This window comes from Spinacia oleracea, chromosome 4 (genome assembly GCF_020520425.1).
Source record: "Spinacia oleracea cultivar Varoflay chromosome 4, BTI_SOV_V1, whole genome shotgun sequence".
In the NCBI taxonomy this organism is placed as follows: Eukaryota; Viridiplantae; Streptophyta; class Magnoliopsida; order Caryophyllales; family Amaranthaceae; genus Spinacia; species Spinacia oleracea.
In genome coordinates, this window is record NC_079490.1 from 1,671,166 (window position 1) to 1,695,160 (window position 23,995).

Sequence of the window (23,995 nt, forward strand, 5' to 3'; positions counted from 1 at the left end):
AAATAAATTTAGATAACAAAATAAGTGGAATAGAACAAAAAGTAAGTATTAATTTCTCCATGACAAATTGACACATATTTGAATCGATAAGGTCTTGGTTTAGTGGTAAAGAAAATTAAAGACATGTGTATAATAAGTAACATGTTTGAATCTCTAGCCCTTATTTGTAACTAGATTTTAGCTTGTGCGATGCACGGATTCTATAAATTGTTAAATTAAAATAAGACTCTCATACATACCAACTGTTATATTTTATATATTAGGTTAGGTTGTATTGAATTTCATTTTAGATTTATTTTTTAATTATTAGAGTGTTTCATTTTGGATGAAATTGTATATGTGTCATATTAATAATTAATTAATTCAGAAATAATTTCAAAATCTTATTTTTCATTGGCCAAAACTATTAGATTTCCTACGTGGCACTCTAATATTGGATTAATGTTTGATTTTGGATTGAATTTTATTTTAGATTAGTGTTTGAATTTTATTTTAGATTTTTTTTAAATTATTAGAGTGTTTTATTTTGGATGGAGTTGTATATATATTAGTAATTAATTAATTAATTAAAATATCGATGTGGCACTAATTAATTATCTACGTGGCACTCGATTTTTTTAATTCAAATTAGAAATCTTAATTTTCGTTGGTCGAGAACATTCGTAGCTAGTTCGAAACAAAAATATCGCAAATTAACAATTTCATCTTTTTTTATATTAATTAATTTCAGTTAATTAAGACTTCCACGTTGTCATGACTCATGGGCCATTGTGGACGGGTGGTTGTAACCGTTTTTTTGTTGGCCCAAAATTAGACTCCCCCATCTAGCTTTAAAATAATGATTCCACTAATTAATTCGAGTAAATGAGTCGATCCTCCAGAGACAAGCACATGTTAGTATGTTACGAATAATGTTTATCTATTTTCACTTATTTGAGAGAAAATAAGTTTAAAAAGTCTTAGAAAAAATAAGGATTAGTCAAATACAGTACAATATATAAGTAATTAAGTTTTGATCACTTTTATTAAGGCTCCTCTGATAGTCGGTAATGAATGGTGATAATGAGAATGACTATCGTAAACTTACGAGAAAAGTCATATACGATGCTCATTTTTATTTTGTTTTGCGAATGAGCCACAAAGGCAATAAATTATACTTCCTTTGTTCTTTTTTAAATGACACAATTATTTAGGCACGTTTGCCAATGTATAATTTCAAACATTAATATCTTTTATTATGGATAAGAAAAAAATATAAAAAATTGATATTTAAAAAATATTTATTGAGACGAATTTAATAAGAACCCACACGACTATATTTTTTCTTATGTATAAATCACAAAATGAAGTCAAAGGAGGTTGTGTGAATAGTGTCAAAAATACAATTGTGTCATGTAATTGAGAACGGAGGAAGTACATGGGAGTAGGGGGATTCGAACCTGAAACCTAGCATACACAGACCCTCAATCTTAGGTTATGTTATGTTTTCCCTGTTTCCACTTATTTTAGGAAAAAAAAAGTTTACATAAATTCAAATACGGTAACTTTTGTGTAAAACCGTCTTACCGGAAAGACCACTTTAATTGCTTAACTAATTAGTTCTAATGCTTTACTAATTAGTTTTATTGTTTAACTAATTGGTTTCAGTGCTTAATTAATTAATTATAGTGTTTAACAAATTGATTTTATCGCTTAACTTAAATGACACAAAGATGGTCTTTTGTGTAAGACAACCTTATATAAAAGTTTGTAATTCAGATAAAATAAGTTCAGGAAAATAAGGGTCACCAATTACAAATTATAACTTAGGTTTTGATAAGTTCAGGTAAGTTCAGATAAGATAAATTTAAGAAAAATAGGTTAAAATCATGTGAATAGAACGCAATCTTAACCACTAGACTGAGACCTTATCGATTCATGTACCGTGATGGCTATTATGAAGCAACCACGTAACACTGTACCATGATCCTTGACCGAACAATTATGAAAATGGTTGGTTGCAATTCATCTTATTTATTTGTGTATAGGACAGGGGAGACCCATCTTTATTAAGATCATAAATTGACAACGGATATATCTTATTATTCTATTTTTTTTCCTTTTTTATATCGACTACCTTATTTATATATTTTCATAGTAAAAATATTGCATTGGTAGTAAAAATATTCGGATGACGCATAGCCTACGTGGCGCCTACATGTACCAATTAAACTGCGAAACATAAGATTGCGACAACTAAAAGTTGTCGCAACTTGCGACCTTTATCATCACCCAAAAAAAACTACGTAACAAACAAAAAGAAACGGAGGGAGTAGTATATTAGAATAACAAATATCGGTCTAATTTAAGTAGCATTATTGGGATTTGTTTCTAATTTAAGTTGCAAAGATCGATGTTTACCTGTAATTTTAATAGAGACAACTCTTAAGTCTTAACTACTCCACCCCCTAGTACGTGTTTGTGAGCATTAATGGTGATGAACTAAGCCCCTAGGAAAGGATCTTCCACGAGGCTATTTGGGGTCAGGCCCGGATAAGTTTTAAGAAATGTACAAATAAAATGTTATTAAATATTAATTGGATCATTTGTATTCAGTAGTTGTTGAATTTTTAAACCTTGGTTTCTCATAATTTTGGCCAAGAGATGGAATAGACCCGGCAAAATTGATCATTATCTCAAAAACTGACCCTATTAATCCGATATATAACCAGAATTAGACCTGAAACGACGGTACAAAATTCACCCAATAATCAAATAGATCCTACTCGAAATTAGAACCGACCCGAAAGTAATTTGATCTAAAATAACCTGATACCTGAATGACCGGCTATAGTGTTAACCTGTAAATATCTTCATTGTGCATTTGTGTTAGTGTACGATAGCCGATAGGGTCCCGCTGTTGATGCTCTAATACGTCTTCAATTCTTTCAATCTATTTTACTTGACCATCTAAGATGTTGAAAGTAAAAAACCATTAAAAAGAAAGTAAGATCCACTGAAATTGGATAAGAATTAATTAATCATGATTTTTTATTCTAAAGGTAAAATGAAAGACCTTAGCGGACTGAAACCTCACTAAGGTTAACCCAACCCTGCTTAATAACTTAGGCACTTTTAGAGAAGAGAAAAGTTTTAAACCCCAGCCTAATAAAAAGGTGAAGTCTCTTCCACTACGCTAAAGAAGATAGATGGACGTATTGCATGATTCGGTAGCAACATATTCTACTACGTATTACTAAATACTAATTCATACAATCAAAAGGTTAATTATCAAGTTAAGGTCTTGCGACTCTTGGCTGAGATAAAATCTCGTCTACACCATTTATCATCTTACCTTAACTCTCTTTAAACCAAAATAATAACGTATACTCGATCTCATGCAATATGATACTCCTTAAAATAATAACGTAGTTTTAATTCACGTTAGATTTACCATTGGCTTTCTCCTTGATTAGTTGCTAAACATTACCTTATTAAATGCAAAGGGCTAAAATGTATGATCGTAAGTTCGTAACACACGAATAGCACGTTCTGGTTTCTCATCATCAGATTTATTGTCAATGCTCGACACACCACATTAATAGGATGTCCTATCCTACATTCCTACCTATATGGACTGTTAAATACTCTATATTTCCCCTGTTATTTTATTTGCAACGTTTGATATTTTCATGCATGCCAATGACACAATTTTGGTTATTAATATCTTTATATCTCTTTAATTAAAAATTATAAAAAATTGATATTTTGAAAATACACATTGAGATTAATATAACAGAATCCCACAACATAATATGTTATCTTACATATAAATCACCAACAAATAATCAAAGTAGAATATGTGAACAGTGTTTAAATTTAAAGTTTAAACGTTGGGAGTATTAAAAGTCGGATGAAATATTTTATTTTACCCATTTACACCACCGAGTACCGAAATCATTCACGGTACATAACGAAGAATAGAAATAGAAGCCCAAGAAAATATGGGCCCTAATCTCGTCAATGTTCAAGGCCCAACTAAAGACAACTTTCAAATTTAAGACTATATTACGGAGATGATTGGGTTGTCGTCTAAAAGTAGGGTTGTTAAATGGGTTATCAGTCAGTTACGGATTGGGTATAATCATTTTAGATATAAACGGATAATGTATTGTGTGAATTATTATGTTCATGCGGATTGAATGTGTGAATATTTTTTTCGGGTTACTTCGATTTTTGTTATATGTCGCCCGATTTGAGTCCCTTTTTAACAACTCTATCTAAAAGTTCTCAGTAATTAGTAAGGTGTGACTCATATAGGCAAATTCAATCTTAAAATGTCGTATAAGTCAAACCAAAATCATACTACAACAAATAATAGTAACAATAGCGTGTTTATTACGCTTAAAGTTATTCATAATCTCAATTATTACTATTAGTACAACGATTTTCAATCAGCTCGGTCATAAAAAGATTCAGTTATTTTTCGATTTATTCGGGTTCAAATAAAACTGGGTTTCAGAAAGATACATAGCACATTCACAAGATAGAAAATCCTAGCCTGTATCTAAGAAAATGAAACCTAAAAAAAGCAAAAAAAAAAAATCAGAAACTCAAGCCAAATTTTTAAGCAAAATTCTTGATTAAATTTTTTCTGATCTAGTATACCACTAATCTCCTAATGAATTAAGTTTTCATTCCATGGGCCGTCCTCAGTTAAACTGGGCCATGGTTCACTAAATTATCTTCATGTTTGAACCTTCAGCCACCACCCATTAAATTAATAAGTCAATTTAAGTATCTTAAACTCTGCACCGGTCAAACCGGTGCGAGTATTAAGGGACGGAGTAAGTATAAAGTAAGGCCCAAACATATTAATCAACCCAAGAAATTAAGAGTCATCAAATTGCTATCAAGCTTACCCAAAACCCAACAACTCAGCCCAAAATTATTCGAATATCTAAAACCCTAAACCCCCGCCTCCAATTTAATCTTTCCCTGTCATTTCCATCTTCTTCTCCACCCATTCCCAAACCCTAACAAAACCCTAATTTTCGAACTCCCCAACCCCTATCAATGGCGGACGTCGAAATCTCTCGCTCAGATAAGAAGAAGAAGAAGAGCAAGAGCGCCGCCGCTGATGACGGCGTCCCCAAAACGACAGACTCCCATGCCCAAGACGACACCAACAACACTGATTTCCTAATCAAGCCACAGAGTTTCACCCCAACAATCGACACTTCTGAGTGGCCAATTCTCCTAAAAAACTACGACCGTTTGAATGTGAGAACTGGGCATTACACTCCACTTCCATCTGGGTTTTCTCCCCTGAAACGACCCCTTGCTGAATACATCAGGTATGGTATTCTTAATCTAGATAAGCCTGCTAATCCTTCTTCCCATGAAGTTGTTGCTTGGATTAAACGTATTTTGCGGGTAGAGAAAACTGGACATTCTGGTACTTTAGATCCCAAGGTTACTGGGAATTTAATTGTTTGTATTGAAAGGGCTACTCGTTTAGTTAAATCTCAACAAGGTGCTGGAAAAGAGTATGTCTGTGTTGCTAGATTGCATTCTGCTGTTCCTGATGTTGCTAAAGTTGCTAGAGCTTTGGAAACTTTAACAGGGGCTGTGTTTCAGAGGCCACCATTGATTTCCGCTGTTAAAAGGCAGCTTAGGATTAGGACTATTTATGAAAGTAAGCTGCTTGAGTATGATGCAGATAGGCATTTGGTTGTTTTCTGGATTAGTTGTGAGGCAGGTACTTATGTGAGGACACTGTGTGTCCATTTGGGGTTGTTGTTGGGTGTGGGAGGACATATGCAGGAACTTAGGAGGGTGCGGTCGGGGATTTTGGGGGAGAAGAGTAATATGGTGACAATGCACGATGTGATGGATGCGCAATGGATGTATGATAATTACAGGGATGAGAGTTATTTGAGGCGAGTTATTATGCCGTTGGAGGTTGTTTTGACTAGCTATAAGAGGCTGGTTGTGAAGGATTCGGCTGTGAATGCTATCTGTTACGGAGCAAAGTTGATGATTCCTGGATTGCTTAGATTTGAGAATGATATTGAAGTTGGGGAAGAGATTGTTTTGATGACAACGAAGGGTGAAGCTATTGCGTTGGGGATTGCTGAGATGACAACTGCAGTTATGGCTACTTGTGATCATGGGATTGTTGCCAAGATTAAGAGGGTGATTATGGATCGGGATACTTATCCGAGGAAATGGGGGCTTGGGCCAAGGGCTTCGATGAAGAAGAAGCTGATTGCAGATGGGAAGCTGGATAAGCATGGTAAACCAAATGAGCAGACTCCTGTTGAATGGGCGAGGAATGTGGTGCTTCCTACTGGTGGAGATTCCATGATTGCTAGCATTGCTGCTTCACCTGCTGAACCTGTCAAGGCCGAGGCGGATGATGTTGTTGTAGAGGAGAAGAAAGAGAAGAAGCACAAGAGGAAATTGGAGGAGGTTGATGCCAGTCCTGCTGCTGATGGTGCTAAGAAGATTAAAGTTCAGGAAGAGGAAGTTGTGGAAGTGAAAGAGAAAGTGAAGAAGGTGAAGGATCAGGAAGTTGAAGTGGAGAAGAAAGAGAAGAAAAAGAAGAAGAAGGAGGTAATAGAGGAAGCTGTTACTCCTGATGTAGAGAAGTCCAAGTCTAAGAAGGATAAGAAAAAGAAGGATAAAGAAGAAAAGGCTGATTCTGATTCATCAGACGAGGAGAAATCCGAGAAGAAAAAGAAGAAGAAGAAGAAGAGCAAGGGTGTTGAGAATGGTGACGCCGATGCTGCTGATACAGAGGATGAAAGTCGAAGTGAGAAAAAGAAGGAAAAGAAGAAGAAGAAGAAGGATAAAGATGCTGATGAAGAATAAAAGAAACAGTTTTGTAAGGAAAATAGCAAATTAGAATTGTATGTTACTCAGTATTGTTTTCTTCTCTAGTTATCTATCTAAGCTTGTTAATTTGTAGTGTTTGAATGTATTTTCAATGGAACTATGTTGCAGTTTAGATTTGCTCACTGAATGGGTTCTCTTGTGGCCTTGACCTTGGCCGTTTTACTTATTGAGTTATGATAATCCTACCTTTTTCATGCTCCCTTGTTTCATTTCTGCAGCATTTTGCTTTTGTCACCTTAATTTCATGGTTGGAATAGCGTGTATAACTTGTATGCTACACTGCTGTTATCTTCATGGTGATTATCCATGGTCAAGAATGGGCAGCTTATTTTCTTGAAAATGGCATCCGTTTAGTGGGGTGAAATACATATCAGATATTGATTTATATTTCCTCGTATGACCAGTGGGTCATGCATGGTATGTGGGGACATCTACACGTATGGGTCGTTTGATGTAGCGAATTGTTGGTATGGTGACCTTCAGTCAAGAGTGTAGAGAAGAGAAGAAATTTAAGTAAGAGGTAAGTTAGTGGAAGATAGAGGTGAAAGATGCACATGGACTCTAATAAACATGTGCTTTAGTATTGAAATCCAGATCGAAAAGGCTATATATACTCCTTGGGTATAATACCCTTGCCTGTGATTGGTTTAGAATTTTAAATTCCATGTGGGGTTGTTATTTTAGATTTAAATTTTAATCCCATGTGGGGTTGCTTATGTGAAAATAACCAATGGGAGCCCAGGATATGTTACTATTTGATATCCAGGGGTATATGTATCAGCTTCCAATCCAGATTGTGCTCTGGTATGGCTAAAAACAATAATGAAAATGATTGATAACTCTGCAGCCTTGAATGATGATCGATAGAGCCCTCCAATTTTATTATATTTTTACTAATTATTAGAAGTGATGATTTGATGACTAGACCGGGCAAAACTGATCTGAATGATCCGATCCGTTATCGGATTTTGACCCGAATTGATGACCCAAAATCAACACCAAACCCAAGTAATCAGAACCGAAACCGATCCGAAATTGATTTAACCCGAAATGACTCGGTATGCAAATCTACTTGGACCTTATTAACCTGAACCAATCTTCCTCTGAAACCGAATTAACCCGAGCCGAACATAACTATAAAATTTGAATCTAACCGCAACCAATCCGCACTGAATATCCAAAACCAATCCGAACCGAAGAACAACTCAATTATCAATACTACAAACTAAACAACACAAGTTTTTTACTTTTTTTATTATTATTATTATTATTATCATCGTTAATAACCAAATATTATCTATGAAAGTATGAACTAATCTGAGAGTTTGGCCGCAAATACTACTTACTTTACTAAATCATAATAATCTTTTATTAATTACTAATATATATTATTACATTTGTCCATATTTCATGTTTTGTCTTCTCGATAGAGTTGTCAAAACGGTTACTCGAGTCGGGTCGTGTCGGGTCACTTTATCACCGGGTCATGTCATGTTATTTTTTCATTTTAAGTATAGGTCGGGTTTGGGCCAAGTCTTATTCCAGTCGGGTATAATTTCGGGTTCTTATAGAGTGGAGTTTGAATCGAGCTTGTAGCAGTTAATTTGGTACGGGTAAAGTTCGGATCGGATAATTGTTAGTCGGTTAAAATTTAGGTCGGAATCAATGCACTCCCTGACACGGATTAAGATCGGGTTCGATAACTATCAGGTATAGTCTAGTCAAGTTTTTAACCTATAATTATTTTTCTTATATTGTAAAAATTAATATCATTTTTTTCAAATTTGAGTTTTATTTAAACCTACTCATCGTGTTTTTTTGTCAAATCAATGCATATATAAAGTTAATATGGGATCACGAGTCAATAATCGATGATCATCTCAACTTTTTAAAGCGTAAAATGTATAACTATACTATTAATTAAACACAGGCGAATCACATCATGTACGATTTTACATACTACTCCCTCCGCCCCGGAATACTTGACCTGTTTTCCTTATCGGGCCGTCCCTTAATACTTGACCTGTTTCTAAAAATGGAAATATTCTAACAATATTATATTATTTCTCACTCAACCCCAACCCACCTACCCCCTACTCCATACAAAAAATAATTAAAAATTCAACCCCTACTCTCCTCCAACCCCACCTCTTAACCCATGTCCCACTAACTACATTAAAATAATACCCCACTATCAACTACTACCTATTAAATTAAATAAGTCAATTCAAGTCCCTTAAACTCTGTGCCGTCAAACCGGGTCGAGTATTCCGGGACGGAGGGAGTACCAAATAGGTTAAGTTTATTCAAAATAATATGTAATATTAACTTGATTAAGTTACTATTTGGTTAGGTCAATGACAAATCAGGTAAAATCAGATAACGGGTTGTCATAGGTCATGTCAATAATAAGTTTCATCGGGTTATAATCAGTTGCAGGTTGACATTGTGTCGGGTGTTGAATCGTGTTCGGGTCGTTGTCCGGTCTGGTCAGTTCTGTTATACGGTTATATGCCGGTCGGGTGTCGGGTACGGGTCATGCATTAACGGATCGAAATTAACGGATCAGATATAGTCGCGTTACAAGTTTCCTGTTGTAACAACTTTTTGGGTTCCGATCGATTTACAGTCCTTACGAATACAAGTCGGTTCAAGTTGGGTTCTCGGATCAAATAAGTTTTTTACAGGTCTATTTCTCGACCATAGATTAGTAGAACTAAGATTAGAGTTGCCTAATTATCACTTGTAAGTTGTAACACCCTTATCGTTTACTAAATCCCGAACCATAAACGCTTACCATTATTTTGAAAGAAATATTGTTACATGAGAATAATTATTGAAATAATTGAATATTTTATGAATGATGATCAAATCAAAACTTGTAACGTGAAAAGTTCAATCCAACTCGAAAATAACCGATCTAATCCGAAAAAACCGATCCAATATGACCCGAACCGATATGATCTGATATGATATTCCCAAAGTCCTGACCCAAATCCGACCATCAAACAACCAAATTAAATCGGAAACCCAAATGGACCCATCTCATACCCAAACCCGAACCAAAATGAAAGTGATCCAAATGGACCCAATTCGAATCCGATCCACACGATTTGTTTGTCAAGTCTATTGATGAGCGGGAAAGGAAATAGATAGCCTGAACATTATTGTACCGGGATAACTTTTGAAGGGATAAATTTTTATTAAACCTAAAAAGTATCACTAAAAAATAAATAGCCTAAACATTATTGTACCAGGATAACTTTTAAATATTTTGATTTAACTTTTATTCAGATGCACAATATTTAGTATACACCACCTCTAAATAAGCATTTGTGCAAATCAAATTAAATTAATACAAACTTTTAGAAAAGACAGCCTAACCATTATACCACTTTTATGCACTGGAACCAATTAGTTATGCACTTTAACTAATTAGTTCACCACGAAAACAAATTATTTAAGTATAAAATTCAATTAGTTAAGCAACAAAACCAATTCGTAATGCAACCAAACCAATTAGTCAAACAATGAAACTGATTAGTTAAGCAATGAGATCAATTAGTTAAGATTTTATAAGTTTTAGTTAATAATAAGTTTGTTAAAAAATAATAACTATTTGTCTTTATACCTTAACTATTTTGTTATTCAATTAGTTATGCTTTCATTAATTTTAATTATGTTTTACACTAGTTTAGTTAGTACCAAAAAAATGGTCTATTCATTATGCGGTTTTACACACAAAAGTTTCTCTTAAATAAATATGTTCTTCGTTTCTTGCCCGAAGCAATAGTTTCCTTTTCATTTTAGATTACTTATATTACAAAAAAGTTAGGTAAAAACTGTACTAATATTCATAAATTTATTGTACACCAGATGTGTGCATTGCCGCATTGTAGTTCAATTTAGGTTCACTATCTAAGTAAATATGGGCCATATGGCCCGGTTTTTTTTTATTGTAGTTTTATATGGGCCGTATTTCGTAACTCCCCATAACAAAACATCCTAATCCAATCTCAAATTCCACGTCATCAATTAGTCACGTTGCCACCTAATAACCTGACCTGCTATTTTGTCCTTCCCCTCTCATCTTCCCCAATCATCATCTTCTTCTTCATCATCATCTCACAATTCCCATTCATTTCTCTCTCTATCTCTACAACAGACATTCAAACCATGAGCTGGTGGTGGGCCGGCGCAATCGGCGCAGCTAAGGCAAGCAATCGGCGCATTCATTCATTCAATCAATCATTTGATTTATTGCATCAATTCATATAGTTTAACAGAATTTAATTTGTTTCATTGTTTTTTATTCGTATATAATTTTGCAGAAAAAACTCGAAGACTCAGATGAAGGATCATCATCATCATCAAGAAACTACCAAAGCGTAGCTCTAATAGTAGGAGTCACAGGAATCGTCGGCAACAGCTTGGCCGAAATCCTCCCTCTCTCCGACACCCCCGGCGGCCCCTGGAAAATCTACGGCGTCGCTCGCCGTCCACGGCCCGATTGGAACTCCGACCACCCAATCGAATACATCCAGTGCGACATCTCCGATGAAAACGACGCCGTTTCAAAGCTCTCCCCACTCACAGACATCACCAACATCTTCTACGTTTGTTGGGGAAACCGCGATTCAGAAGCTGAGAATCGGGAGCTTAACAGCAAGATGTTTCGTAACGTGTTGAATTCAACAATCCCGAATTCTCCGAATCTCAAACATATTTGTTTACAGACAGGGATGAAGCACTACATTGGGCCTTTTGAAAGTTGGGGGAAGAAGATCGATCATCAACATCATGACCCTCCTTTCAATGAGGACATGCCTAGGTTAGATATCCCCAATTTTTATTACGATCTTGAAGATATCTTATTTGCTGAGATTGCTAAGAAGGAGAGTTTAACTTGGTCTGTTCATCGACCCGGAAGTATATTCGGGTTTTCCCCGTATAGTCTGATGAATGTTGTGGGTAGTTTATGTGTTTATGCTGCAATTTGTAAGCATGAAGGGGTCCCACTTCAATTCCCAGGTACAAAAGCTTCATGGGAGAGTTACTCTCAAGCTTCTGATGCTGATTTGATTGCAGAGCATCAAATCTGGACTTCAGTTGATCCTTATGCTAAAAACGAAGCGTTTAATTGTAGTAATGGAGATGTGTTTAAATGGAAACAGCTATGGAGAGTTTTAGGGGAGCAGTTTGAGGTGGAGATAGCGGATTTTGATGAGGATGGTGAGAGGTTTAGTATTGAAGAGAGGATGAAAGGCAAGGAAGGGGTTTGGGAAGAGATTATAAGGGAGAATGGTTTGGTGGCTACAAAGTTGGAGGAGGTTGGGAGTTGGTGGTTTTTGGATAAAGCTTTTGATGGGGAATGGCATTTGGATACTATGAATAAAAGTAAGGAGCATGGCTTTTTGGGGTTTAGGAATACTAAGAACTCTTTTGTTTCTTGGATTGATAAGATGAAGGCCTACAAGATTGTTCCTTGAGAAAGTGGAAAAGAAGTTGTATGTTTGTTTAAGTTGTTGTATGATGGGAGTAATGTGAGTATGTGACTCCTAAAAGTGGATTAAATTAATTCGTTTTTCTTAGAAAATGAAAAAGTTGTATGTTTGTTTAAGTAATTGTAATTGTAATTGTAATTGGTCATATTTATGTTTTAAGTTATTGTAAGATGGGAGTAATGCGACTCCTAAAAGTCAATTAGTAGAAGGTACACTCAGTTGTATTTTACTTTACATGTAACCGGGTATGTTTTGTATTTTTAATCATCCTAAAAGTGAATTAAATTAATTCATTTTTCGTTTCTTACCCGAAGCAGCAACTTTCTTTTCATTTTGGATCACTTATGTTAATGAAAACTGAAATGTAAATTCAACTTACCAAAACTTATGCCGAACCTTGCAGTAGACCTAAAGAGAACTCCAACAAAGAGTCTGAACCTGTTATTGTCAAAAGCAAGTGCTTGTAATTAAGATCAGTGCTAAACTCAATAGAAACTAAACAGAACAGTTACTGTATTTAGACCTACACAGATCTCCAACAAAGAGTCTGAACCTGTTAATGGAGTCAGAACCTGTTAATGTCAAAAACAAGTGCTTGTAATTAAGATCAGTGCTAAACTGGATAGAAACTAAACATAACAGTTACTATATTTAGACCTACAGAGATCTCCAACAACGAGTCAGAACTTGTTAATGGAGTCTGCACCTGTTAAATGTCAAAAGCAAGTGCTTCTAATTAAGATCAGTGCTAAATTCAATAGAAACTAAACAGAACAGTTACTATATTTAGACCTGCAGAGATCTCCAACAAAGATTCTGAACCTGTTAATGGAGTCTGAACCTGTTAATGTCAAAAGCAAGTGCTTGTAATTAACATCAGTGTTAAACTCTATATCTAGTTCAGCAAAAACAAACTAGAACAGTTACTACAGAAAAAGCAAATTAGAACAGTTATTATATTACGACGTATACGTGTGACTCAATCAAATGCTACCTTAAGGTAGTTGTACAATTATAAAGTGTAACCAGATACTGTCAGTTTTGCTATACAAACATAAGCTATACACAAAACCAGCAATGTAGATTGTAATAGCTGCACCATCGTTAATAGTACCCCTGTCATACGGGTCGGTCAGGTCGGGTTGTGAGAAAATTGTTTTCGGGTTAATACGGGTCACTTTCGGGTTCGGGTTTACAAATACTTGTCACTTGTCTCTTGGATATTCAACTGGACCACCAAGCAAAAGTTCTCCAGTACAGCTCTTACCGGTGATGCAGATTGTTGTTTCCTGCAGCTTCGTCTACTGAGAAAGTACTATACGGTTAACTGCTTCTTTTCTTTGATTTTTATTTTTCGGGGGATTTACTCGTGTCTTTGTTACTGAACTTCCTGTAAAAATTATGCAAGTATTAATATTCAGCAGTGCAGCATGTAATATACTGACAACTATTTCCAGTTGCAACTTCCAGTACAAACATAATACTTCTTCCGTTCTTATTTACATGACACAATTGATTTTGGCACATATTTTAAGGTGAGGTAAAAGAGAAAGTTAAAGGACAAAAGTGCCCCTTAACAACAACCAACCAACCATCAACTTTCACCAAATCTCCAAAAAAGTGAGGGTACATATGACAATGGTGATGCAATAATAGAATTGTGTCAACTAAAAAGGAAATTGCATCATGTAAATAAGAACGGAGGAAGTATATAATTAAAACGAAACAATAACCTGCATCTTTGCTGGTTTTCCTTCTGCCACGCCATAAAAGACGGATTGGTGTACCGGCAAATCCAGCATCAGAACGCAATTGCTTCTCCATGTAACGACGATAAGTCTCAGAGAAGAGCTTTGCATCATTGACAAAGAAAACAAACGTAGGAGGGCGGATAGCAGCCTGTGACAACAAAGTGTGAGCCTTAGGGAACTTACAAATAGCAATGCACCCAAAACATTTACCAAAATCTAGCAATAAGCTTATGCTAATATAGCAAATATTGCTCAGCAATAGAAGGTACTCCTTAGTCCTTCCATCCAGAATAATGGTCACATGTAGTATACGGACTACCGAGATATCCGGGAAAATAAGTCCCTTTCCTCAAAGTAGTGGAGAAATACACACAAGATTTCCAAGATTATATACATATAGCTCGAGTGACAGAAAACGGGGATACCACAGCTATACTAGGGTTTACTGGTATCATGTCCAATCCTTACTTTTGAGGGGATGGGATTATGTGACTTAAGTTTTGCACCTAGTACTTCTTTCTGCGAAAATTACTATTACACATGCCATGATTGCGGTCTGTAAGACCAGCTTCAATCAATAATATGGAAATACTAGATTGAAATTATGCCCCACTTTGAATGTATTCTTTTGTTCATTAAGAATATTTCAGTTACCTACAGTCTGTCACTCATTCCTCAGCAGTGATTTGTCAATACTTACTGCAAATATACAAGGTTGAAGATGCATTGATCACAGAATGTGTGTAGCAATATTTGAAATTTCTGTAAAATACTAGTAGCTCACATGTTCCTCATGTACTGTAGACATTGTTATGGATCACAGTATACCAGTATACATGTCATAGATGAAATAAGAATGTTAGCACCAATGGACAAAGCGGCATTACGCACTGAATTAAGGCTCCGTTTGATAGGGTGTAAAACGTTTTCATAGAAAACGATTTTCCCCTTTTCAATCATTTTACATTGTTTGGTTTGGCAAGGGATGAAAAACAAATTTCCACCTTTTCTCCTTACCTCCCTCTCCCTTCACCATCTCTCCATTTTCTTTTAATGAACCAAACAAAGGAAAACTAGGTTGAATTGTATTTTCCCATGAAAAATGTTTTCCATGAAAAATCATCTTACACTGAAAACGTTTTACACCAAACCAAACGGAACCTAAATGCTTGTTTTAGATACCGTAGGATGTAAGAAGTCTAGGACCACAGTAACCATGATCCAAAACATAGTAAGCAAGCATATTTTAAGGTGTTCTCTGAGGAAGAAAAAAAAACAACCATAAAAGAATACCTGTGTACAATAATAAACACGTCCCCTCTTTCCTGCTCGAGTCCTTGGTGGAGCTTTGAAAGCCACGGCCTCTCGTGCAACCTGATTCAACGTGGCTGTACTTAACCTTCTTGATCTCTCTTTCTCTACAATGCTGGCGGCAACAATGATCCTATAAACAGTGAAATAACTTAATCGGTCTCACATATAAGCATAAAAACTAATTATCCGTCTCACATATAAGCATAAAACTAATTATGAGAGTTGATTCAAGATATGTTGATGACTAATCAAGTTCTTAGCTGTTTGAAATAATGAAAAGAAACCACTGGGAATATAGTTCTTACTTGTCAACACTTTGACCAGTTATTGCAGCTGCATAAACAATAGGTGCCCAGTGAAGACTGCGAACCTTCTGTCTAACATCTTGCTCATAAATCACTGCTGTCTCCTGGTTCTTATTTGGTATCGTATCCCATTTATTCACAACGATTAGACAGCCTTTCCCTTCCATTTCAATTCGTTCTGCAATCTTGTAATCCTAGGATATAATGCATATGGTATCAACCCCTCAGATTAAATACAATAAGATGTAAGAGAGGATATCAAGAAGCATATGCACTTTTTTCTTCGGCTAACGTGAATGCACAAATATACTACAAATGATAATTATCAGCTGATTCTGTTGATTTCAAGGGAAAGACGTCCTTAGACATAAAGACAGAACTACATGCTCTTTAAATACCAAATACTATTCACCCCATCACATAGCCAATAAAATGTTTAATTGGGAAACCTGGTCAAAATCAATAGTTTGAGGGACCTTCTTTTTTCTTTTTCCAAACTAGCAAATGTGAAAAGTGTTCCTGACCAAGGATCAGAGCTTTCCAAGCCCCAAGAGAAAACAAATTAATCAAAAGTGGAAAATCTTCAAGTATGCCTTCCTATGATGAATTGCCAGTCTCATGACACCATCTCCAGGCACTAGTATATCCGAGTTAAACAAAGAAAAGGAAGCGAAAATTTGAAGAAACTGAAAATTTGATTAATACAGACCCAGAACTCTAACTTAAGAGAATAGTGAAAGTCTAAGGTCGTCCCAAATCCAACAAGAAACAAAAATTTGAAGTCCATCATTGGAGAGTACCCTGACCTTCAATGCAAAATGACGCAATATCAAACTAGTTACTACTATAAGAATATGTTGATCACCTTAAGTGCTACGACGATACCGAAAGCAATTTACCTGTTCTGTTATACAGGCCATAGCCTCAATCACGAGAGCAACAACATCAGAGCGACGAATAGCACGAAAGGCTCGATTGACAGATAAACCCTCAGTAATGCTCCCTGAAGATGCCACTGCTGATTTTCTTCGAATTCCAGCAGTATCAATAAGCCGGAACTTCTGCAATATATGTCTGAAGTTATAAATACCCCACTGTATGAGTCCATTGTTTACATTAGAACTAGAACTTTTATCCAACTAAACACACCCTCAATTCCCCAATAACATTCATTCATGGCCATGTGCATTGTCCATACAACCAAAAATAACAGAAGAAGTCCTCATGTATAAAACTTAAGAATTTCATGAATTGTCACAAAAGGTTAAACAGTCGCTCCTTTTTAATATACTCACTTTCTTTTTCGAACATGTTTTTTAATCAACACACTTTTAACTTACTACTTTAAGACAATGGATCCACCACTTTACTCTCACATACAATACCCTATGCATGTTACTATCAAAAATTCAAAATTTAGTTTTTCTCTCTCCTAAACCATACCCTATGCATGTTACTCTCACATACAATATTGATGAAAATGCAAGTGAGTAAATCATTAAAAAAAAATTGGAGTACGATGTAACAGGAATATCCCTTCGGAGATAAATGATGTAACAGGAATAGAAATAGTACACTACAACAAGCATCCCACACAAAACCCGAATAATATCCACAACCAAAATGCTAAACATTGAGCAAAATACATAATATTCATACACGTAGTCAAACCTGGCCATCTGGTGCCACAAATTCAGTATCAATAGCATCACGGGTAGTACCACTAACTGCGCTCACAACAGTCCTGTCCTCTCCAACCAATGCATTCAATATGCTGCTTTTTCCAACATTTGGTCTGCCGACAATTGCGATAGCCGGGATGTAATTTTCTTCTTCAAGATCAACAGGCTCCTGTAAAATGTGAACTTCATGAGGCACTATACAAACATTGATGCCATATAGAAAGAAAACATTGCAAATGCAAATAGTAGTTCAAAGCATCAGCAGCACCAAAAAGTGGAAAACAAACAACATACAAGCCACTAAGATTTCTTTTGCTTCTTCAGAAGTCTACTGTTTTCTTAACTTCTTATTACAGATTTCATTTTATGTTCAAGGAATATTATATCACAAATGAACATCCATACGCTACCTCAACTTTTGCCAGCCCAGAACAAACAAGATCAAGAAGTTCTCCGGTTCCACTTCCAGAGATAGCAGAAATAGGAATAGGTGATAACCTACATCACAAAACAGAACAAGAAATAGAAAACGTTTCAGAGAGAAAGTACAAGCTGTACAACCATTAAGCCTCATAAGCCGATAAAAGAACCAAGGGGTTGAAACCAATATCTATAGGCTATTTACAAACAAGCACACATCTTCATCTACAATTCATATTGACCATCACTTACCTATACAATTATAGAACAAACATGACCTTCCCTGATATCAATTGGCTTCTCCGGATATGGTTTAAGAAATTAAGAAGCCTAATTTGTGCATTGCACTAGATATAATATCCACATGTTCTTTGATGTTGGATCCCTTGATCTACAAAAAATATCAAGAATAACAAAACCGCGGTTGCAGTTATGATCAAGGTGAAAGTCGGACGGTCACAGAAGCAGCATTTTCTGGTCTTACACCACGCTTTGCAGCCATCGGAACAAAATAATTCTAAATTTCCACCTCACCTTCTGTGAGTCAAGAGATTGAAACATACTTATACAGTTAATACTATACTTTTTAAATTTTGACACCTTATCTTGTTATTTAGTACAGAAATCAGAGGTTCTAAACGGTAATAAGTAATGTGCTTGCACCTTATCTTATTGTTTGTAGCCGCGACCCTCAGTTTGTGCTAACTAAATGAGCCATTTCACCGAGAAATGGTCTATAACGGATTTCATGGTGTTTAATTTGAAATAAATATTATAATGGCTTTTTGCGTTATATAAAACCTAATCATATGCAAATCAGGCTTTACGTAACGAAACAGCCTACATTATTCCATGATCAAGGTCTAAAATGAAATTACATTATTTAGCTAGAACGGCTAATTGGGAGGAGAAAATTTGCATTGCAATAATAATATGGAGTTATATTCTGATAACCTGACAAAAAGTAAGCTTTGGTGTGTCGAAGTTACAGACTTACAGGCATTCCAATCATATGATTGAAGTTCTCAATAACAAGAGCAACCATCCATCACTATTCCTGTCAAGACATGGTCTGGTCGTCTGGGTAGATCTAGATATATGTATCATTACCAAACTATTAGCGAAGTTATTCCCAAAAGACACATATTTTCCCCTACATAACTGCACCCCCATGATCCACACATCTCCCGTCCCAATAAAGCAGAACTACTAAATTAGTATCGGCCAAATAATCTCGCAAGAAGGAGAAAAAGGAAGTGCCTACTTAGGATCCACTGAACAGTGATCACTATTTAGGTCCATATCCTCCGTGAGTTTAGCAACGCGAATCGTCCTTTGTAATTTCACTCGGACTCATCTTAGGTATTCCTCTTCTTCCCTTACAATCTTTTAAGAGAACTTAACCAGGACATGTGGCTTTCTAGTTTCTCCTCTCAACCTTTCCAAACAGTCTTACCGCATTTTTTGCATTTTATCCACATTAGAAGCTACAGTCTTCAGTTTAGAACTTTAAAATTTCCTAGATAGTAACCCAAAATCATATTCTCGCACACAAGAACACAAAGGCTATTTTGAGGCTCTTTTACTCATGGTTAGGCAACATGGTCTACTGCATGGTCATGGAGAACTCACTTAACCACTACTTATACTGGAAAATGCATTTAGACGACCAAACACACTTCAATCCAGAAAGGGGGTATTAAAGAGTTGGAAAACATGAACATCAGAAACAAAATTCAAAATTCAAACAGTAACAGTAAGATAAGCATTCCTTGTCTGAGAAATGATTGCATGAGCATTGATACCCGAATTTGCTGCAAAACTAGAGCAAATATATCCAACAAAGATACATAGAACGGTGCTATTTGAAGCTACAACTCGAGGCACGGAGTCATCATAAAAATTAAATGAACTACAATGAGATATAAGTTTGAACTCTTTGAAGATGCTTAAAGGTAATGAATAACTCACCCTAAAGACCAAAACTCTGATACCTGCAGTAGCCCTTTCCTAGGAGATTCACATTTGTTAACAGCAAGTATAATATTCTTCTCAGAATAATTTTTACGTAACCAATCAGCTATTTCCACATCACCTGCAGTAAGGCCGGCCTGTTCAGAATTGTCTCAATGAGATTTACTTGGCAGGGAATAAGCAGAGATGATCAACTAAACCCAAATGTGGTGCAACCAAAATACAAAAGACAACACATAAATATTGAACTGTTCCAACCAAATCACCTCTATCTTTCACAGGAAAAAAGGATAAGGGAAAGTGTAAGTGTGTTTGTGTGGTCTGTGGAAGCCCGAAGCCAGGTCACTCACTTGAGCAAATTTGAGAAATGAAAACACTTAAGTCCAGAGAGAGGGAAAGAGGAGTATTTATATATGATTTTCTTCCCAAGCAAGAGAGAGAGTGAGATTTTGTTGGAAGATCAACAAGAGTATGAACTGTCCCAATAAAACAACGAAAGCAATATGCTTAATCGATGGGTTAAAACTTAAAAGCAATGGAAAGCAGGATACAAAAATCTAGAAGCATTTGGCAAGGAGCGAAACACACCTGACCATCAACGACAAATATAATGACTGGTGACTCTTCAACGGCTATAGCTGCTTGTCTCTCAATTTGAGAAGGCATTCTAGCCACAGCGGCCTCCCTAGCAGCCAATGGGATTCCCTCCATACCGATAGTTGTGGATACATTCAAGTCCTCCATAACTTCTTCCTGTGATTTGGATAGTGTGACGACTCCTCCGGTATCTATGACCATGAACTCATGGTCTCCCCAAAAAGACCTTCCATATAATCGATCCCTAGTAACCCCAGGCTCGTCTACCACAATTGCTTTATTACCCTGTGGAAGAAATAAGATTGGTATAAAACAGGGAACAAAGAAACAATAGTAGAGGAGAGAAACTTAAAGGTTGGTAGAAGTACCCCCACAAGACGGTTAAACAATGCTGATTTGCCAACATTTGGCCTACCGAAAATTGCAACCTTTGGAAGAAGGTGATCTGGAATCTACATGTGCAGAACCAAACATTTCAACAAATAAATAGAAGTATCAAGCAATTCTATACATATAAATAGTTTCACTCCAAAATACATCTCATGAAACCTAAGTAATGGTTGCTTAGTGTTGACAATACATCCAAGGCAGTTGTTATCATGTTAAGCCACATTATTTTGGGTTGTACATATATCCATATAGATTATCAACCACACAAACTCTTCCTCCCTATGTTATATGAGTGAGAGTCAGATGGAACAACATAACAGACAGATACATTAAGTTGTTGATACTACAGAACAGACGGAAATACTGACCTTTTTAGGTTCAATTCTCTGCTGTTTCTGGTGACCTCCCGTTTCTTTAGGAAGATTAGTCTCTTCTTCCTCTATGATCAATATAAAAAAAATGTTGCATATGTTCAGTGTTCATCCTTAATTTCTCAACGGAAGGAGGGTGGGGGGAATGTAAGTATGAAACTAGCTCTAGCTGCAATCAATTCCACATTTTCCAGCAGATTTTTCGCAAATCAGAAGCAATTAACTCCAAATTCCTAGCATTTTCAACAATTATATCCATCAATTACATCTTTACATGCACAAACTCCATATTCAAAGCAAATTCAGATTGAAAAAGGTAACGCAATTGGCTAATGCTACAATAACGTTCTATCAAATAAGCAATTAAAATTTCTAAGCAAATTCAGATTGAGCTATTTATGCAATTTCTCAGCAGATTTTCGCAAAACAGAAGAAATTAACTCCATATTCCGAGCATTCAATTACTTCCATCCGTTACATACACAAACTCAATAAAATAAAATTCCAAAACAAATTCAGATTGAACTATGTTGTAATGCAATACTACAATAATATCCTATCAACTAAGCACAAAATTAAAATTTCAAAGCAAATTCAGATTGAGCTATGTATGCAATTATCTAATGCTACAATAATTTCCTACCAAATAGGTTCAATGACAAAATCAAATTGCAATATCAACCTCAAATCATAGACCTAATTGTACATTTAGCAACAAAATTGATTATACAGAAAAAACGCTAATAGTTAGACCTTCAAAGTTACGTACCAATAATAAGCGCAATTAAAAATCAAATTGCAATATCAACATCAAATCACAAAACCTAATTGTACATTTAGCAACAAATTGATTCTACAGAAAAACGCTAATTGTTAGAGCTTCAAAATTACGTACCAATCCTCAATTCACGAGATAAAGACGTCGAAAATTCGCGAACAACAGCCCTAGCTTCAGCTTCAAGCTCTTCTTCATCAATGATAAAATCCTCATCACTTCCTTCGCTTTGATAACCTTCGTAATCCAAAATCTCCTCCTCCTCGTCGTCATCATCATTTCCTTCATCGTTTTCACTGGATAATTCGATTCCGCCGTTGGAAGGCGGCGAACGAAGAACATAAGGTCGGAAATGGTGGTTTAGGGAAGGTTTAAGGAAAAAATTGGCGCGAAGAGGAGAAATGGGAGGAGGAGAGAGAGTGAGAGAAACAGAGAAGGTTCGAGAATTTTGAGGTGAAGGAGAGAGAAGAGAGGTGGTTTTGGAGAGAGAAAATGTGGCCATGTCGCCGGTAATCGCCATTGTTGTTGTTGTTGGGAGGTTTTCTGGGATTTTTTCAGTTGGGTGGTTTATGGGGGGTTTATCTTCTGTACTTCAACAGATGATAAGGCGTATGATAGAAATCTAGAATGGATTGGCGAACGCGCTATAATACGCATAAGGCGCTAATCAAAATCGAATTTTCTTTTTTAATTTATTTTACGATTACAACCCACGAAACTAAATTCAACAAGCCATGCACTTAAATGCGTGTAATAAAAAATTACATATGTACTCCGTATTTATAGTTGTGGAGATGATAAATTGCTAAAACTTTGCCTTATAAAAGTTGTCAAGCAAATAAATGGATGTCACACTTGTAAGTTCCGAAAAAATATACAATTACTCCCTCCGTATTTATTTAAGAGATACACTTGCCTTTTTCGGCCGTATTTATTTAAGAGATACACTTGCGGTAATTTGTCAACCCCGCCACTAATTAAATAATCTATTAATATATCTTATGTCCCACCATCCTATTAAACAAATAATTTTAGAACTACATCCCACCCTTAAAATGTCATGGTCCCCACTTGTTTTACCTATTAAAATATCAACCTAACCCCACTTGTTTTATTACTTTAATTCATTCAATTCTTTTTCATAATACCCGTGCCTGACCAAATGTATCTCTTAAATAAATACGGAGGGAGTATATTTTTGCGAATTTTGGAGACTTAATTGAACTTTTACCTAATAAATATGACAAATTTTATAATACAATCGGTCAAGAGGTTGTACCAAGGAACAAGCAATACTCTATTGAGATACGGGAAGATTGAGATTGACAATGTTTATAATACAATTGATCAACTCTTTACAATTACATGTGGAGAATAATTCGATCAATTATGTGACCAGAGTATGGGTCGGGTCGGTGTGTGAGATGTCTGAACCCAGCGTGAGATTGGTCCAGCAAGGCAAGAGCTTTGTTGTAAACCCAACACGACAATAGAGCACGATAACTGGGTCAGGCCCGTGCATGAACATCATTTTAAAAATTTGGCACGGGCACGATTGGCAACCCGCACATCTTTTTTTTAACGCAAAAACGGAGACAATATTATTAATTAAGGCCTAAGGCCCATATCGAGCTTGTAACAAAAGGGCTACTATACCAAAAAATTATCGTCCAAATAGATAAAACATTAAAACCTAACCCAATATAACTGTACAACGAAATTCTAAATTGGCAACCTGCACATCGGTACACCTATTTAAGCTATAAAAAATCTTAAAATTAGTAAGAGATCCAACTAGCACAACACGATTCAGCTCGGAGCGGCATGTGTGACAAGACGTGCATGAGCCTCAATTTATGGAAGAGAGGCACGAGCCAAGCCCGTCACTACTTCATCTTGTCCCATTCTAGGCACGGTCCGTTACGGCACAAGAGACCTGACATGTGGGCTTACATGGCCCAACACGTGCCCAGCTCTATTGTGACCTGTACTAGCTGCTAACTTGAGCAGCTGGGCTAAAACCTGCTACTAAA

General features: G+C 36.0%; 3 protein-coding genes across 3 annotated transcripts; 2 read left to right on the forward strand and 1 right to left on the reverse strand.

Moving 5' to 3' along the window:
• Positions 1–4,906: 4,906 nt before the first annotated feature.
• On the forward strand, positions 4,907–7,073 carry LOC110801577 (H/ACA ribonucleoprotein complex subunit 4-like). The gene has a single exon (XM_022006938.2). It carries the CDS (start codon positions 5,056–5,058, stop codon positions 6,853–6,855), a length of 1,800 nt encoding a protein of 599 aa, XP_021862630.1. The 5' UTR covers positions 4,907–5,055; the 3' UTR covers positions 6,856–7,073.
• A 3,863-nt stretch (positions 7,074–10,936) lies between these two features.
• LOC110801569 (3-oxo-Delta(4,5)-steroid 5-beta-reductase) lies at positions 10,937–12,690 on the forward strand. Its single transcript, XM_022006927.2, has 2 exons — positions 10,937–11,094; positions 11,211–12,690. Exons 1-2 carry the CDS (start codon positions 11,056–11,058, stop codon positions 12,366–12,368), a joined length of 1,197 nt encoding a protein of 398 aa, XP_021862619.1. The 5' UTR covers positions 10,937–11,055; the 3' UTR covers positions 12,369–12,690.
• Positions 12,691–13,310: 620 nt separating this feature from the next.
• On the reverse strand, positions 13,311–22,691 carry LOC110801560 (uncharacterized). Its single transcript, XM_022006916.2, has 12 exons — positions 22,083–22,691; positions 21,185–21,255; positions 20,795–20,878; positions 20,418–20,711; positions 19,827–19,966; positions 17,846–17,933; positions 17,425–17,604; positions 16,653–16,814; positions 15,754–15,947; positions 15,428–15,578; positions 14,117–14,282; positions 13,311–13,773 (listed from the first exon to the last, which is right to left on the reverse strand). The coding sequence occupies exons 1-12, from the start codon at positions 22,480–22,482 to the stop codon at positions 13,685–13,687; spliced, it is 2,019 nt and encodes a 672-aa protein (XP_021862608.1). The 5' UTR covers positions 22,483–22,691; the 3' UTR covers positions 13,311–13,684.
• Positions 22,692–23,995: the final 1,304 nt, after the last annotated feature.

What these genes read in the sequence shown, in the direction of transcription:
- LOC110801569 (XM_022006927.2), top strand. Translation starts at nt 11,056, where the DNA reads ATGAGCTGGTGGTGGGCCGGCGCAATCGGCGCAGCTAAG. An exon ending in GCGCAATCGGCGCAGCTAAG is followed by an intron (nt 11,095 to 11,210) that starts GCAAGCAATCGG and finishes ATAATTTTGCAG; the next exon opens with AAAAAACTCGAAGACTCAGA.
- LOC110801577 (XM_022006938.2), top strand. Translation starts at nt 5,056, where the DNA reads ATGGCGGACGTCGAAATCTCTCGCTCAGATAAGAAGAAGAAGAAGAGC.
- LOC110801560 (XM_022006916.2), bottom strand. Translation starts at nt 22,482, where the DNA reads ATGGCGATTACCGGCGACATGGCCACATTTTCTCTCTCCAAAACCACC. An exon ending in TCAGAGTTTTGGTCTTTAGG is followed by an intron (nt 17,934 to 19,826) that starts GTGAGTTATTCA and finishes TTTGTGATGTAG; the next exon opens with GTTATCACCTATTCCTATTT. An exon ending in GTGTTTATTATTGTACACAG is followed by an intron (nt 14,283 to 15,427) that starts GTATTCTTTTAT and finishes TTGTTGTCACAG; the next exon opens with GCTGCTATCCGCCCTCCTAC.